Source organism: Chrysochloris asiatica, unplaced genomic scaffold (assembly GCF_000296735.1).
Source record: "Chrysochloris asiatica unplaced genomic scaffold, ChrAsi1.0 scaffold00032, whole genome shotgun sequence".
NCBI lineage: Eukaryota > Metazoa > Chordata > Mammalia > Afrosoricida > Chrysochloridae > Chrysochloris > Chrysochloris asiatica.
This window is the reverse complement of record NW_006408550.1, coordinates 22,038,728-22,053,023: the sequence shown is the minus strand read 5'-3', so window position 1 is coordinate 22,053,023 and position 14,296 is coordinate 22,038,728. Positions and strand designations below refer to the sequence as shown.

The 14,296-nt window shown below is 43.4% G+C and overlaps 1 protein-coding gene across 1 annotated transcript in view; it reads left to right on the top strand.

The window, feature by feature from the left end:
• Positions 1-6,566: 6,566 nt before the first annotated feature.
• The window catches only part of GPR37 (G protein-coupled receptor 37 (endothelin receptor type B-like)), a 31,082-nt gene continuing 23,352 nt past the window's right edge, over positions 6,567-14,296 (top strand). Inside the window, exon 1 of the mRNA XM_006859339.1 lies at positions 6,567-7,589. Within this exon, the coding sequence (XP_006859401.1) occupies positions 6,567-7,589 (1,023 nt within the window). The remainder of the gene's footprint in view (positions 7,590-14,296) is intronic.

The following is a 14,296-nucleotide window of genomic DNA, read 5'->3' as shown; positions in this document are numbered from 1 at the left end:
ACTTTTTGAAGCCCTCTCATATAAAATACGTGATAGATTAAAGACCTAAACTTTAAAAGACCTAAAAGAAGTTTTTCAAATTTTGCGATAAAAACAGAAAACTGTCATTATTAGAGTAAGGAAGCTTTCCTCAGTAAGACTCAAAAGCAAAAGAGTAAAAGATTAAAATAATAAATATGAATCCCTTAACATTTTAAATCTATGCACCTTAAAGGTCATCATCAACAAAGTCCAAAGCAGTCACAGAGCAGGGACAAACTGTGAGACAGAATAAAGCGGAGTGCATCCTGCTAGGAGGAAAAAAGTCTTCTGCTTGGTCTTCAAAAAATGCTCATATATAGTACAAGGAGCCCTGGTAACTGGGCCACTAATGGCTATGTAAGTAGTTTGAATCTGCCAGTCGCTCTGTGGGAGAAAGATGAGGCTGTCTGCTCCCATCAAAATGTAGAGCCTCAGAAACCCTATACAGGGTTGCTATGAGTCAGAACTGATGGTGGCACACAACTACCATCACTGTATGAACAAAAACCACACCCACTGTCAATGAGTCCTTCTGACTCATGTATACCCTACAGCACAGAGTAAGGTTTCTAAGGTGCAAATCTTTAACGAAGCAGACTGCGACATCTTTTCCCCAAAGAATGGTGGTTGGGCTAGAACCACTGACCTTTCAGCTAGCTGCTGAGTTCTTACCCACCGTGCCACCAGGGTTCCTACATAAAGGAAGAAAAAAGTAACACAATAATATTTTCCATATAAATGACATTTTTTCCAACACCACTTAGTGAATAATCCTAACATTCCTACCCTTTGTAAAACCAGTTCTTTCCTTACATCAAATTCCTTTGTAAGTTTATGCATATTTCCCTGTTTCCTGTTCTATTTCATTTGTTTAGTTGGCCTTGTGCATCAGCACCACACTATTTCTATTCTGTAGCTGTATGAGTAGAGTTTTCATCTGTTAAGATCCATCTGATAACTTCTATTAGATTGTGTATGTAGGCTTTCTCATCTACAATGTCAAGTTTGTTTGTTTCCAACATTTAATTATTTTTCTTGTTTTATTTCACTGGTATGAACTTTCACTACAGTGCTGATTATACAAAAGGTCACCTATGTCCTGTTGTAACTTCAAAGACTATGTATATATCTATATTATATATATATTTTTTTGAGCATTAACACTCCCTGTATTTTATTAGTTAACATTTATAATAAGGAAGCTTATTCTCTTTGTATTTCTAGTTTGTTCTAATAATGATGATGATTGCATTCTTACCAAATGCTTCCCCAGCATCTATGAAGGTAAACATATTTTTTTACCTTAAATATTTCATTTGCATAAATTATTAAAATATATCATATATATATGTTTTATAAAAAGAGGATCCTGAATCAATTTGTCAGATTCTTTCATAAACATTTGTTAGTGCTTAAAAACTACCTTATTCCAAAGGCTTTCAGTGACCGTCCCTGTAAATGAGCATCCTCCCCCATCAATATTTTGTTCCTTACTCTCTGATCTTTCCTTCACAGCACGTCTCATTATCAGACGTGGTGTTGTTGTTGTTGCTAGGTGTCATGGGGTTGCTTCTGACTCATAGTGATTTTATGTTCAACAGAATGAAACACTGCCTGGTTCTGCACCATTTTTACAATTATTGTTCAGCTTGAACCCATTGCTGTTCTCACGGTACCAATCCATCTCGTTGGGGTCTTGCTCTTTTTGGTTGACCCTCCACTTTACCAAACATGATACTCTTCTCCAGGGACTGGTCACTCCTGATAATATGTTGAAACTATGATAAATGAAGTCTCTTCATCCTGGCCCCAAATGAGCATTCTGACTGTACTTTTTCCAAAATAGATTTGTTTGTTCTTTTAACAGTCCATGGTACTTTTAATATTGTCCTCTAATACCGTAACTCTAATTCATCCTTTTTTTTATTTTTACAGTCTCCCTTATTCATTGTCCAACTTTCACATGTATATGAGGTTATAAAAAATACCATGGCTTGGATCAGGTGCACCTTAGTCTTCATCCTGACATCTTTGCTCTTGAACACTTTAAAGCAGTCTTGTGCAGCAGATTTGCCTAATGCAATACATCATTTGATTTCTTCACTGCTGTTTCCAGGAGTGTTGATAGTGGATCCAAACAAAAGAAGTCTTTGACAACTTCAGTCTTTCCCCCATTTATCATATTATTTACTGGTCCAGTGATGAAGATTTTTGTTTTCTTTATATTGAGCGGAGCTCTGGTAGTGTAGTAGTTATGAATTAGGCTGCGAACCTTAAGGTCAGCGGTTTGAAACTACCAGCTGCTCCGCGGGAGAAAGATCAGGCTTTCTACTCCTGTAAAGATTTGCACCCTCGGAAACCCTGTACAGGGTCGCTATGGGTCGAAACCGACTCAACGGCACTTAACAACAACAACAACAACAACAACCCACACCTAAGGCTGTGTGTGGTCTTAGATCATCAGTAAATATTTTAAGTCCTCTTGGCTTTCAGCAAGCAAGGTTGTAATCATCTGCATATCACAGGTTGTGATTGAGTCTTCCTCCAATCCTGATGCCATGTTCTTCTTCATATAATCCACCTTTTCATATTATTTGCTCAATGTTATAGATTGAATAAATATGGTGAAAGAATGCAACCCCGGCATACACCTTTCCTGATTTAAAAACGTTCAGTGTCCCCTTGTTCTGCTCGAGCGACTGCCCATTGGTCTATGTACAGGTCCCTCATAAGCACAAGTAAGTGTTCTGGAATGCTCATCCTCCACAATGTGGATCTCAACATGATCCACATAGTCAAAAGCCTTTCACAATTAGTAAATCTTTCTGGTATTACCTGCTTTCAGTCAAGAGCCAGCTGACGTCAGCACTGCTATCCCTTGTCCTCTGTCCACATGAAAACTCTGGCAGTTCCTTGTCAATGTATTATTACAACCCTTCGTGAATTTTCTTTAGCAAATTTTTACCTGCATATGATATTAATGATATTGACCGATGATTTCCATATTTCATTAGGTCACCTCTGTTTAGAATGGACACAGATATGGATTTCTTCCAATCAGTAGGTCAGGTAGCTGCCTTCCAAATTTCTTGGCATAGATGATTGAGTGGCTCCACCAGTTGAATCTGACCCACTGAGAGCAGAACTTTTTTTTAGTTCACTGCTGACCCTCAGTACCTTGAGCAGAATATTTATTTAATGAATAAATGCATTTGAGGAAATGATTGAATATATTTGAATGACTAAGTTAATGCCTAATGGAATACAGTTATTGACCTGTAATTTTTTTTGTCTCTGTGTTTCTAGCTGGTTTTGATATCAAAGTTATGCTGGCTTCAAAAAATGAACTGAGTAACTTTGTAACCTTTTCCATAAATGTTTACCTACTCCTTGTAGTCCCTGGGTGGCTTAAATGGCTAAGTGCTAGATGCCTAATCAAAAGTTTGGCCATTCTACCTACCCACAGATGCCTCAGAATAAAGGCCTGGTGTTCTGTTTCCAAAAGATCACAGCCTTAAAAACCTGATTACTCTGAAACATGGAGTCCTGGTATGACACTGTAGGGAAAGCACTGGGCCAAAATGTTGGCAGTTCAGATTTAGCAGCTGTTCCTTGGAAACACTATACAGGGTAGCTATGAGTTGGAACAGATTCGAAGGCACTCAACAATAGTAACTCTGAAACACAGGGGGTCACCAGGAGGTTTACTTAGCTTTGCAGCATTTTATATAAGTGTGTAGTTATTTCTTAATCTTTGTTAAGGCTTGGTGGTTTTCTGTGGTTGTTGTTGTTAAGTGCTGTGGAATCGTTCCCCACTCAGAGGTATCCTGTATAGTGTTTCTGGGTGTGGCTGATGGGTTTGAACAATGGCCCCATCTCTAATTCTGATCCTCTAAACTCCCTCTTTTAAGAAACCTCATGTTTACATTGGGATAATCCAGGATAATCTCCTGGTTTAAAATCCTTAATTGAATCACATTTACAAAGTTCCTTTTGCCTTGTAAAGTGTCATAGTCACAGGGTTCAGGGATGAGGATGTGGGCATCTTTGGGAGGCTGTCATTCTACCTAGTTGCATTGACCCTGGTGGCATAGTGGGTTATGTGTTGGGCTGCTAACTGAAAGGTCAGCAGTTTGAATCCACCAGCTTGAAGTTTTATGCTCTAGTAAAAGTTTACAGCCTCAAAAAGCCTACCTATACAGGGTCACTAAAGCTGGAACACAACCACCACAAAAAATTGGCAATATTTTTCATTGTATTTCCTTCTCTCTAGATACGTTGTCTTTTTAATTTTAAGAATGTGTTTGGTGGTGTGGAGTTCCAGCTCATAGTGATTCTGCATAAGGGTTCGGAGGCTGTAAATCTTAACAGGAGCAGAATACCTCAACTTTTCCCGGTGGAACGGCTGCTAGTTTCGCACTGCTGACCTTGAGCTTAGCAGCACGACTCGTAACCACTCCGCCACCTCTTAATCAATGTGCTGAGATTTGTATATTTTATTAACTAACCATGAACTGGTATCTGTGGCAGGGTCAGGTATACAAGGTTGTTGAACAAGACTAAGCATGCTGGGAATTCAAGTTCCTTTCTCCCCTTCAAGGAGCCCTGGTGATACAGTGGGTTAAAGCTAGAGGTACAAACCACAAGGTCACACACGCCGCTTCATGGAGAATATGAGGCTGTCTGCTTCCCTGAAGACCACAGTCTGAGAAACCCTTTGGAGCAGTTCTATCCAAAAAAAGGTGGCGCTGACTCAGAATCGATTCTATGGGTTTTGGGGTATCATTTCTATACAAATGGTTTGCGCTAGGCGCTGTAGGATAAGCAATGAACTGCAAATTGCAAGGTTGGGTGGTTCAAACCCTCCAGCCACTCCTCGGATACCCTATATAGGGGTCGCCATGAGTCGGAAGTGACTCGAGGCACCTAGCAATAACGTAAAGGTTCGTGGCTGGAACAACAGTACCACCCAAATAATGCCTATGGATCTGGTTTAAAGATTACAGCCAAGAAAAAAGACCCCAAGGAGCAGCTCTGCTCTGTAACACACGAGGTCGTCATGAGTTCCGATCGCTGGACCACAATGAATTTGGATTTGGGTTTGGAGCCTGATCTGCTTTATCAAACAAAACGACTTCCTCCGTGTGCTGGCTGGTTCTAAGTAACACCTGGCAGGATGCTTCCTAAATCCTGCTAAAGGTAATGGTGCACCCGCCTTCTCACTCTGCAACCTGCTCCCCAAGCGGCTACGTCTCCATGATTGAAACCTCCGAGTCCTTACTGTCTTCTCATAACTCCTCGGAAGACCTAAGCAGGTGAGCGCCTCTCTTTACTAACCCTCTCGGGCCGAGACCTGGGCATGCGCAGAGGCCACGCCGCCTGGCTGCGATCCTCGGGTCTCGCCCCTTCTCCTGCTCTGAGACCGGTTGGGCCGGTTCTGACAGCTGGGGAATTAACCTGTCCCGCCCATCCCTAGCCTCAGCCGCGCAGACTCCGCGCCTCCGCCCCTGTCCCTAGCGGCTTACAGCTCCTACGAGTGAAAGCCGCTACAAAGGGCTTGAATGAAGCGGCTGCGGGTTTAGTAAATCGTAAACCACCAGGGGATCCCGTCTTCCCACAAACCAGTGTCTCTCCAGGGAGGAGGGGCAGGAGGTGAGGAGCTCCAGTGTTCTGTGTCGCCGGCGCGCGCAGCGACCGGGGCGGCGGGGAGAGGCCGGCCACCGCCCCCTTCCCGGCCATGCACCGCCTCGCCCGCGGCAGCTCCAGGCACCGCGCTCTCCGCCCGCGTCGCACCCGCTGTCGTGGCCACCAGCTCCGGCGGCCGCCAGCCCCGGCCAACGAAGCACTGTGTCCGCCCAGCCCGATGCTTCCCTTCTTCGCGGGAACGCGCCGCCCGCGCCACCCCTCCATCAACTTTGGGCAGGAACCGAAGCAACTTTGACAGTGGCCGCAGTATCCAATCCAGCTTCTCCTCGGCTGTCTTGGCCTCTCAGGTCTCTGGAGCCACATCCGCGCGGCGTCAGGCTGTTTGCAACCTGTTTCCAGCTAGCGGAGAGCGGGAGGGTGGCTACCAGCCCTCTGGAGGAGGGGGACTTGTTTTCCCTTCCCCCTGGAGACCTTGGATCCGAACTGGATTAAGAGCATAGAAAGGATGTAAAGAGACTGAGCAACTGTTACCAGGCAAGAGGTCATCCAAGCTGGGAGGAGCGTGGGGCTGCATCCTGGCTGCTCCCAGGCGCAACATTCAGCAACAGTCAGGTGTTGGTGGTAACTTTTCAAGGTCAGCCGCCAGGAGCAGAGGTTTTCTTCTTGGACCCTTGAGGGCACCCAGAGCTCGGATTGGATTTGCGGAGGGAATGCCCAACGCGGAAGAATAGTAGTGAGGGTGTGACCTCAGGACCTATCCTTCAACCTCCGGATAGTCTCTGGCCCCCCACCCACGGCCTGGGCGGGGGTGAATAGTGGCATGTGTCTAACTCGCGGCAGTAACTTAGGCTGCGGGTGGCGAGCCTAAGCCGAGCTGCCCGGTGCGCCCACGCGGAGCCATGCGGGTTCTGGGTGCGCCTCTGGCCCGCGCCTCGCGGCTCCTGCTCCTACTGCTACTTGAGGTGTTTGCGGCCCCTACCCTTGGGGCCACTCAGGAGCCCGGGGACGAAACTTGTCTGGGGGAGCATTGCTCTCCTGCACTGATCCAGAACCCCAGCAGGGACATTTGGGGGCCAGGAAATTCTGTTAAAGATGCTCTGCGAGCCGGTGCGCCCAGAGAGGAGGAGGAGGAGTTGGAAGCAGCGGTGCGCGCGGCGCCCTCCTGGGACTTGTCGGCGGCCCCGGGCGGTGACCCTCGGGCGCCCAGAGGGGTGGAGGCAGCGGCGGAGCGGACCGCGGGAGCCCCTGCCAGGCCGCCTGGCGCCTGGAGATGGAAAGGTGTTGGGGGCCTGGAACCCCTGAGCGCTTTGGGGAGGGGCCACCTCACGGCCCTCCAACGCTTTCTGCAGACCTCAGAGGAGGAAGGGAATGGCCTTAGGGGCGCTGGCACTTCGGGGCACAGTCAAAAACAGAGTGTGAGGATGGAAGCTCGAACCGGAGAGCTCTTTTACCGGCCTAAGAGAGCCGGGAAACTCCAGGGTGCCCACCGCGAACCCCCACCCAAGTCTGTCGCGGGGCACGAAGGGCGGACACTTGCCCCTCCAGGTAGGGCGCTGGCCCAGAATGGGACTTCGGGTGAAGGGGTTCTGGACCGCGGCGGCTCCCGCCGGGGGAACAACACAAACAGGCGTGTGAGACTCAAGAACCCCTTCTACCCGCTGACCCAGGAGTCTTATGGAGCCTACGCGGTCATGTGCTTGTCGGTGGTGATCTTTGGGACCGGCATCATTGGTAACCTGGCCGTGATGTGTATTGTGTGTCATAACTACTACATGCGGAGCATCTCCAACTCCCTGTTGGCCAACCTGGCCTTCTGGGATTTTCTCATCATCTTCTTCTGCCTTCCGCTCGTTATCTTCCATGAGCTGACCAAAAAGTGGCTGCTAGAGGACTTTTCCTGCAAGATCGTGCCCTATATTGAGGTAAAGCATTCCGAGGAGGCGAGGGCGGGGGAACTCTAGCTACTGGCTTTACGGGTTTCTGGGATTCTAGAATTATGAAACTTGTACTAGGCACTAACTGCCTGAACCCCTTCGCTTTCTTCCTGGCTCCCTCTTCCATTTCTCTTTCTCGTTACTTATGCATGTATGTATAAAAACAGAGAACTTTCCCATCATCATCTTCAAACTTATCTGCTTGCCAGGAATGATCTCATTTATATGGAGAATGGTTTGGATTGTATATCTGTCTCTCAGAATGTTGTGTTACATACACATCTTATGTCTGATAGTTCATTATCACATACTTTAAGGTTAATAAGTGACCGGTTTATTGTTTTGGAGTCCTGGAGTGGCATTGTGGGTTACTACGCTAAACTGCAAAGTCGGCTTGAACCGCAAGGTTGGCGGTTCAAGCTCACCAGCCGCCCTCCTCGTAAATTCCTTTACAGGGACCCTCGGGTTCGAACTGACTTGGTGGCACTTAACAACAACTGTTGTTTTATCAGAGCCCAGCAAGAAAAACAATACAAGTTAGCATCTTCTAGATACTTACTGCCCCAACATGATTTTCCTCAAGCAGTTTATTGAAGTAAGCAATAAGATTCTAGCTGCATTTTTCTTTACTTTCTCAAATACCAAAGTTAGAATCATATCTTAATTCATTTGATTAAAAAAAAAAATCTCCCTTTGTCAGTTGGCCTCATGGTATATATTAATAACCTCCCAAATTAGTTCAAGTGTGTTTGACTCTGTTCCAGGCTATTCCATTACATGCTTAGGGCATTTCTTCAGTCTCTTTCTCCTTCGTTTCTTAACTAGTTGGTTTTTGTTGGGATGAACTAAAGCTAAAATAAGATTTTGACCATGATGATACAGGCAGCATGTATAACATTCATAAAGTATAGACTCTGCATTTGCCATTTGTGATGAGGAGGAGGGATTGTCTTAGGGGACTGACCCTAACCCTAGAGCACTTCTTAAGAAGAAAGGGGCATGTGGTAGATTCCCAAACTTTGGAGATGGAACCCTTTCTAAGTAAAATTTTACTGTTGGAACCACAGCTTGTTCCTGAGCTGTTATTGTGGTGGTTGGGATTTGCTCTTTTAATGGCCTCTCTTCAAACACCAGTTCTTGGAAGGAGCCCAAGTGCTTCAGATTCACTGACAGTTGTGTTTTTAGCCAGCTGGCCCCTGGTTTTCTCCATTCAGATTGTCAATTTCATTTATGGAAGCAGAAGAAGGGAAACTGTAAATATACCAGAACCCCTGATCCTGTCTGGCACCAGGGTCAGTGAACCATGCTCAACATTGTTCCAAGGCTTAAAGCTAGGGGATAAGTAAACAGAAAACAGTACTGCTTTAGAAGGACCAGGAAGGAGACGGTAAATAAGACCCTCTGTTATACTGACAAGGATCAGATGTAGTAGCATTCCATATCTGCTAAATCAGCTGTTGCTACTTTACCAGGGGTCAGGCTTTCTCTTGTTGCTAAGCTGTGAGTAGTTCTGAAGCATCTAATATGTTTGGCACGTAGTTCATTTTTGAATTGCTGAGAATAACATAGTTGAATTTATGTTTGAGACAGTGTGTCTGTTTACCAGTTACCTTGTCAAGGTCAATTTCAATTTAAGATTTAGCTGATTGTTTGAATAAAGTAGAAGAAATTGACTTCTGCAAGAAAGAGAACTAAAGGTAAAGACTATATAGTAAAGAAAAGAGTTATCTCAATAAATGGGAACTATATCGGTGTGTGGTACTGGAGTGATACTGGAAATGAAGAAAGCTTTATACGTTAAAGAATAATTTAAAGGGCAGGAAAAATAAACTAGGAATAAAAACATTTTTAAAAGCCCAGATTATTTGGGGAGGGGAAAAAAAAAAAAAAAAAAGCAAGTAGAGAAATATATCATTCCATGTCAGAAAATATAAACACTATAGATAATTTAATGAGATCTGTTAATTTTGAGTGCTGGATGATGTTTATTATGTATGTGTTCTAATTTTGTTTATAATTTCTTGTTTTCTTTTTTAAACATGAATACTTTCTTCCATTTGTGTTTTATTTTTTGAATTATTTTTTCTATGTAGCATATATTCACCTTTTATCTTGTTGTTATTAAACTCTCTTTTAACTGTCTATATTTTTGTTTAATTGTTCCCCAGATTTATGGTTCTATTTTTCAGTCTGGGGTATTATTCCTACAGAAGCAAAGGCTTAAGCGAAAAAAAAAAAAAAAAAAGCACTATTTTTTTCTTGGAAAATGAGATGGTCATATATATTTTTACTGTTAAAATAATGAACGAATATCTTAAAATGCTGTAGTAGTTAAAATTGGGCTGCTAACCTCAAAGTCAGCAGTTCGAAACTACCAGCAGTTCCGTGGGAGAAAGATGAGGCTTTCGATCCCGTAAAGATTATCACCCTTGGAAACCCTGTGCAGGGTCACTATGAGTCGGAACCTACTCCACAGTACTTAACAACAACAACAATTCAATCTTTGGAGTCCTGGTGTGGCGCTGTGGGTTAATGCACCAGACTGTAAAGCCATTTGAACTGCAAGGCCGGTGGTTCAAGCTCACCAGCTGCTCCTCAGAAACCCTAAGCAGGGTCGCTAGGGGCCGGCACCGACTTGATGGCGCTTCACAACAACAACAATCCAATCTTTAGTTTGCCAAAATAATTTTGTAGCTTTTAATGTGTTTGTAGTTATAGTTACTGGAGAAGACTGTCACTAACTCCTAATTACTGAGCACAAGAAACACAGACCAAATCTAAAGAAAAAACATTCCTACCTCTAGGAGGCACTTCTGTTGACACAGAGCTAAGAGGAAGACAGTGAGTGCCTACTGCATGTTGTTTTCCTCCTGTTGAAAGAGGTTCTGAGATAGAGATTTATTTTCAAACATTTTATTGGGGAGTACCCTCAGGATCAATCCACACCAGTTAGGAAATGAAGGGACCAGTATTGGGCAAAGAGAGAAGTTGTTGTTATGTGCCGTGGAGTCGGTTCCGACTCATAGCGACCCTGTACAGGGTTTCCGAGGTTGTAAATCTTTACGGGAGCAGAACACCTCATCTTTCTCCCGTGGAACAGCTGGTAGTTTCGAATTGCTGACTCTGAGGTTCGCAGCCTGATTTGTAACCACTACGCTACCAGAGCTCCTTAAGAGAGAAGTTAAGCTGTAACAAAGTGACAACTAAGCCCTTAGCTGACAACAGGGACTCAACAGAGATGCCCTGAAAGGAGCCATGGATTGGTGTAGTTAGTGGTCTCTGAGTCACTGTCCATTTATGGAGTCTTTATGTACAGCAGAGCAATAATGGCATCTTTATGATGGTGTACTTGAACCCATTGTTACGATTGTTGTGTCCATCCATCTTACTGAGGGCTTCCCTCATTTTCACTGACTCTCTACTTTACCAAACATGGTGTTCTTATTTAGTGATTGGTCTTTTCTGATGACAAGTCCAAAGTAAGCAAGATGAAGTTTTGCCATCCACCCTTCTAAGGAGCATTCCAGTTGCCTTTATGTTCCTTACTGGATTAGTCATTGGATGCAAGTTACCCCCAGGAAGGGGGCATGACCATAGGCTGGGTGGATCCCTTTGGCAAAGACTAATTTCAGAGAGGGACTTGGCTGAAAACTACCACCCATCAGTCCTAGCGACTGGGGAAATGAGTGCTTCATTGCTGAAGGATTTGGGGGGAAAATGCACTCTGGGTGGGGAACCCCAGCCACCACTGAGTCTGCTCCAACTTATAATGACCCTCTATAGGGTTCCTGAGGAGCGGCTGCTGGGTTTGCACCACTAACTTTATGGTTAGCAGTCAAGTGTTTATCCTACAGTGCCACGCCAGGCCTTCATGGCTTTTGAATAATCCTATTGAATTAGCACCAGACAGTGTTGATCATATCCAGGGAATTTTTAATATCCTTTTCCAAACTAAAACACTTTACAATTTTAAGAAAATAAAATGTGGCCTATACAACTTGATTTGATCATAAAATCAACATGTTTGTTGTGTTTAAAAGTATAGGTGTGTCAGATTATTATAATTAAAAAATTAATGAGTTACCAACTAATGAGAAAACAGAGTTCTGAGAAGAGAAGTGACCATACTAAACTATATACTCAGTCTGTGGTAGAGGAGCTCTGGTAGCACAGTGGTAAAGCGCTTGACCCAGCTACAAGATCTGTGGGACTCCTATCCCCCAGCTGCTCCATGGAGAAAGGGCAGTCTGCTTCTGTAAAGAGTTTCAGCCTTGACAATGGATGAGGGCAGTTCTAATCTGTCTTGTCGGGTCACTATGAGTTGAAGTCTACTCAGGAGCAATGAGTTTTAGTGGTAACTAACACTTCACATTAATCTTTGCAGATTACACAAGTATCTAAGAGGCAAAATTCTATCAAGTGACTGTTTTCTGTTTCTTTCTGCACCTTGGTATCATTTAAAAAGACTTTCTCTGTGCACTGAACATGAAAGGTGACCCCAGTTACCATTGTTTGTCATGTCATCAGATTTAAGACTTAAAAAAAAATAGCAATCATATTTTAAACTTTTATTGTGAATTGGGATTTACAGAATTTTATAAATTTCACATTCAACAGTTCATACACATTTTGTTTCTTTTCAGTGATTGCACTTTCTTCCTTCTTTCCCAACTTTGTCCTTGGGTAAATTCTACCCTTTGTTCTCCACTAGTTGATTATTTGTTCTAAGGTGTTCATACCTCACTAGTATTAATATTTTCCTTATAAACGTGTTTGGATGAAAAGTGAGCCAAGAGGTGAGTTCAGTTCCAGACCTGAATGGTGACTAGGGGTCATACAGAGTCTTAGGGTCTCCATCAGTCTCTGTCCCACTAGTAAGACTAACATTTTTTATGATTTTGAGTTTGGGTCCCCGTTTTCCCCACTCTCTCCAGGTCCATCTAATCCTGTCCCTTTCAGAGCAGTTGGTAGTGGTAGTCAGGTACCGTCTAGTTCTTCTGGTGTCAGGACCGTGAAGACGGATGTCTGTATGGTCCCTTTGTCCACTGGACTAGTTCCCACGTATCTTTGATTTTCTTCGGTCTTCTTTCCTCCAGACAGGGAGAGACCAGTTGCACCTTAGATGACCACTCTTAAGATATGTTCCTTATCCTTTAGTGTTAATCTTCTGGATTTCTGTTTGGTGTTTTTATATGGTTTCTATTTTTAATTCATTTTGTCCGTTTGTTCTTTTACTTTTTCCCTGAATTCTTCCAAAGTTTTGTCTGTTTTCCTCTATTTTGTCTGTAGCTTTCTCAATCTTTCTCTCAACCCACTGGAGATACATAAATATCATTCTGTTGAATTCCTTACAAGTTAGATTGAGAACATTGTCTTTGTGGACTAGGTATACCAATTGACTTTGGTTTCCCCTCAGATTATGGTCCTGAGCCCCCAGACCCAGCAACTCATTCCCTCAAAGTGTTTGGTTATGTTCATACTGCCCCATATATGTTCCTTCATATTCATGAATGTATTTGCAGCAAAGGTAAATACCCATTTACAAATATCCTCAGTCAAATCAGTCATCTATCTATCTATCTATCTATCTATCTATCTATCTATCTATCTATCTATCATCTATCTATCTATCATCTATCTATCTATCATCTATCTATCTATCTATCTATCATCTATCTATCTATCTATCTATCTATCTATCTATCTATCTATCTATCTATCATCTATCTATGCTTCTATTCTCCCTCCCAAACCTGTTCTTCCTACATATCATTTCAATTTTATATTGTCTTTTTTCCCAGATTTAAAGCAGCCTGTTCTGCCTTGAAATCTATTTTACTTCCTCTCTATTTGGAAGTCCTGTAACTACACCATTCCCCATTTTTAGTTTGTAAATGTCTTTGTTACAGATTGTCATCTCTACTTCCCTATTTTTAGTCTTGCAGGTTTGTTTTACTCTGGATACTTCTGTCTCTGGGTTGACTTCTGGGTGGCAGTTGTTGTTGTTGTTACGTGCCGTCGAGTCGGTTCCGACCCATAGCGACCCTGTAAAGGGTTTCCGAGGGTGTAAATCCTTACGGGAGTAGAAAGCCTCATCTTTCTCCCGCGGAGCAGCTGATAGTTTCGAACCGCTGACCTTTAGGTTCGCAGCCCAATTCGTAACCACTACGCTACGACATACTGTTAATCTCAGGTTATTGTCTACAGCTGTTGGTTCTGTGTCTGAAGGACTCCCTTTAGTATTTCTTCTAAGGTTGGTCTGGTTTTTTACCAGTTCTTTTTGTTTCTGTTTATCTGGAAATGTCCTCATTTCACCATTATATTTGACAGACAGTTTTGCTGGGTTTACTCTTGGTTGGAAATTTTTTTCTTTCAGAGTTATATATATGTCATCCCATTGTCTTCTTGCCTGCATGGTTTCTGCTGAGAGATCAGAGCTTATTCTTATTGGTTCTCCTCTGTGGTGGTGGTGGTTATGTGCCATGGAGTTGGCCCCAATTCATAGCGACCCTGTACAGAGTTTCTCAGGCTGAAAATCTTTATGGGAGCAGAATGCCTCATCTTTCTCCCACAGAACAGTTGGTAGTTTTGAATTGCTGACCTTGATGTTAGCAGCCCGATTCGTAACCACTAAGATACCAGAGAGTACAACTTTTTTTTTCCCTCTTTTTCCCCAAGGTGTTCTCAAGGATTCT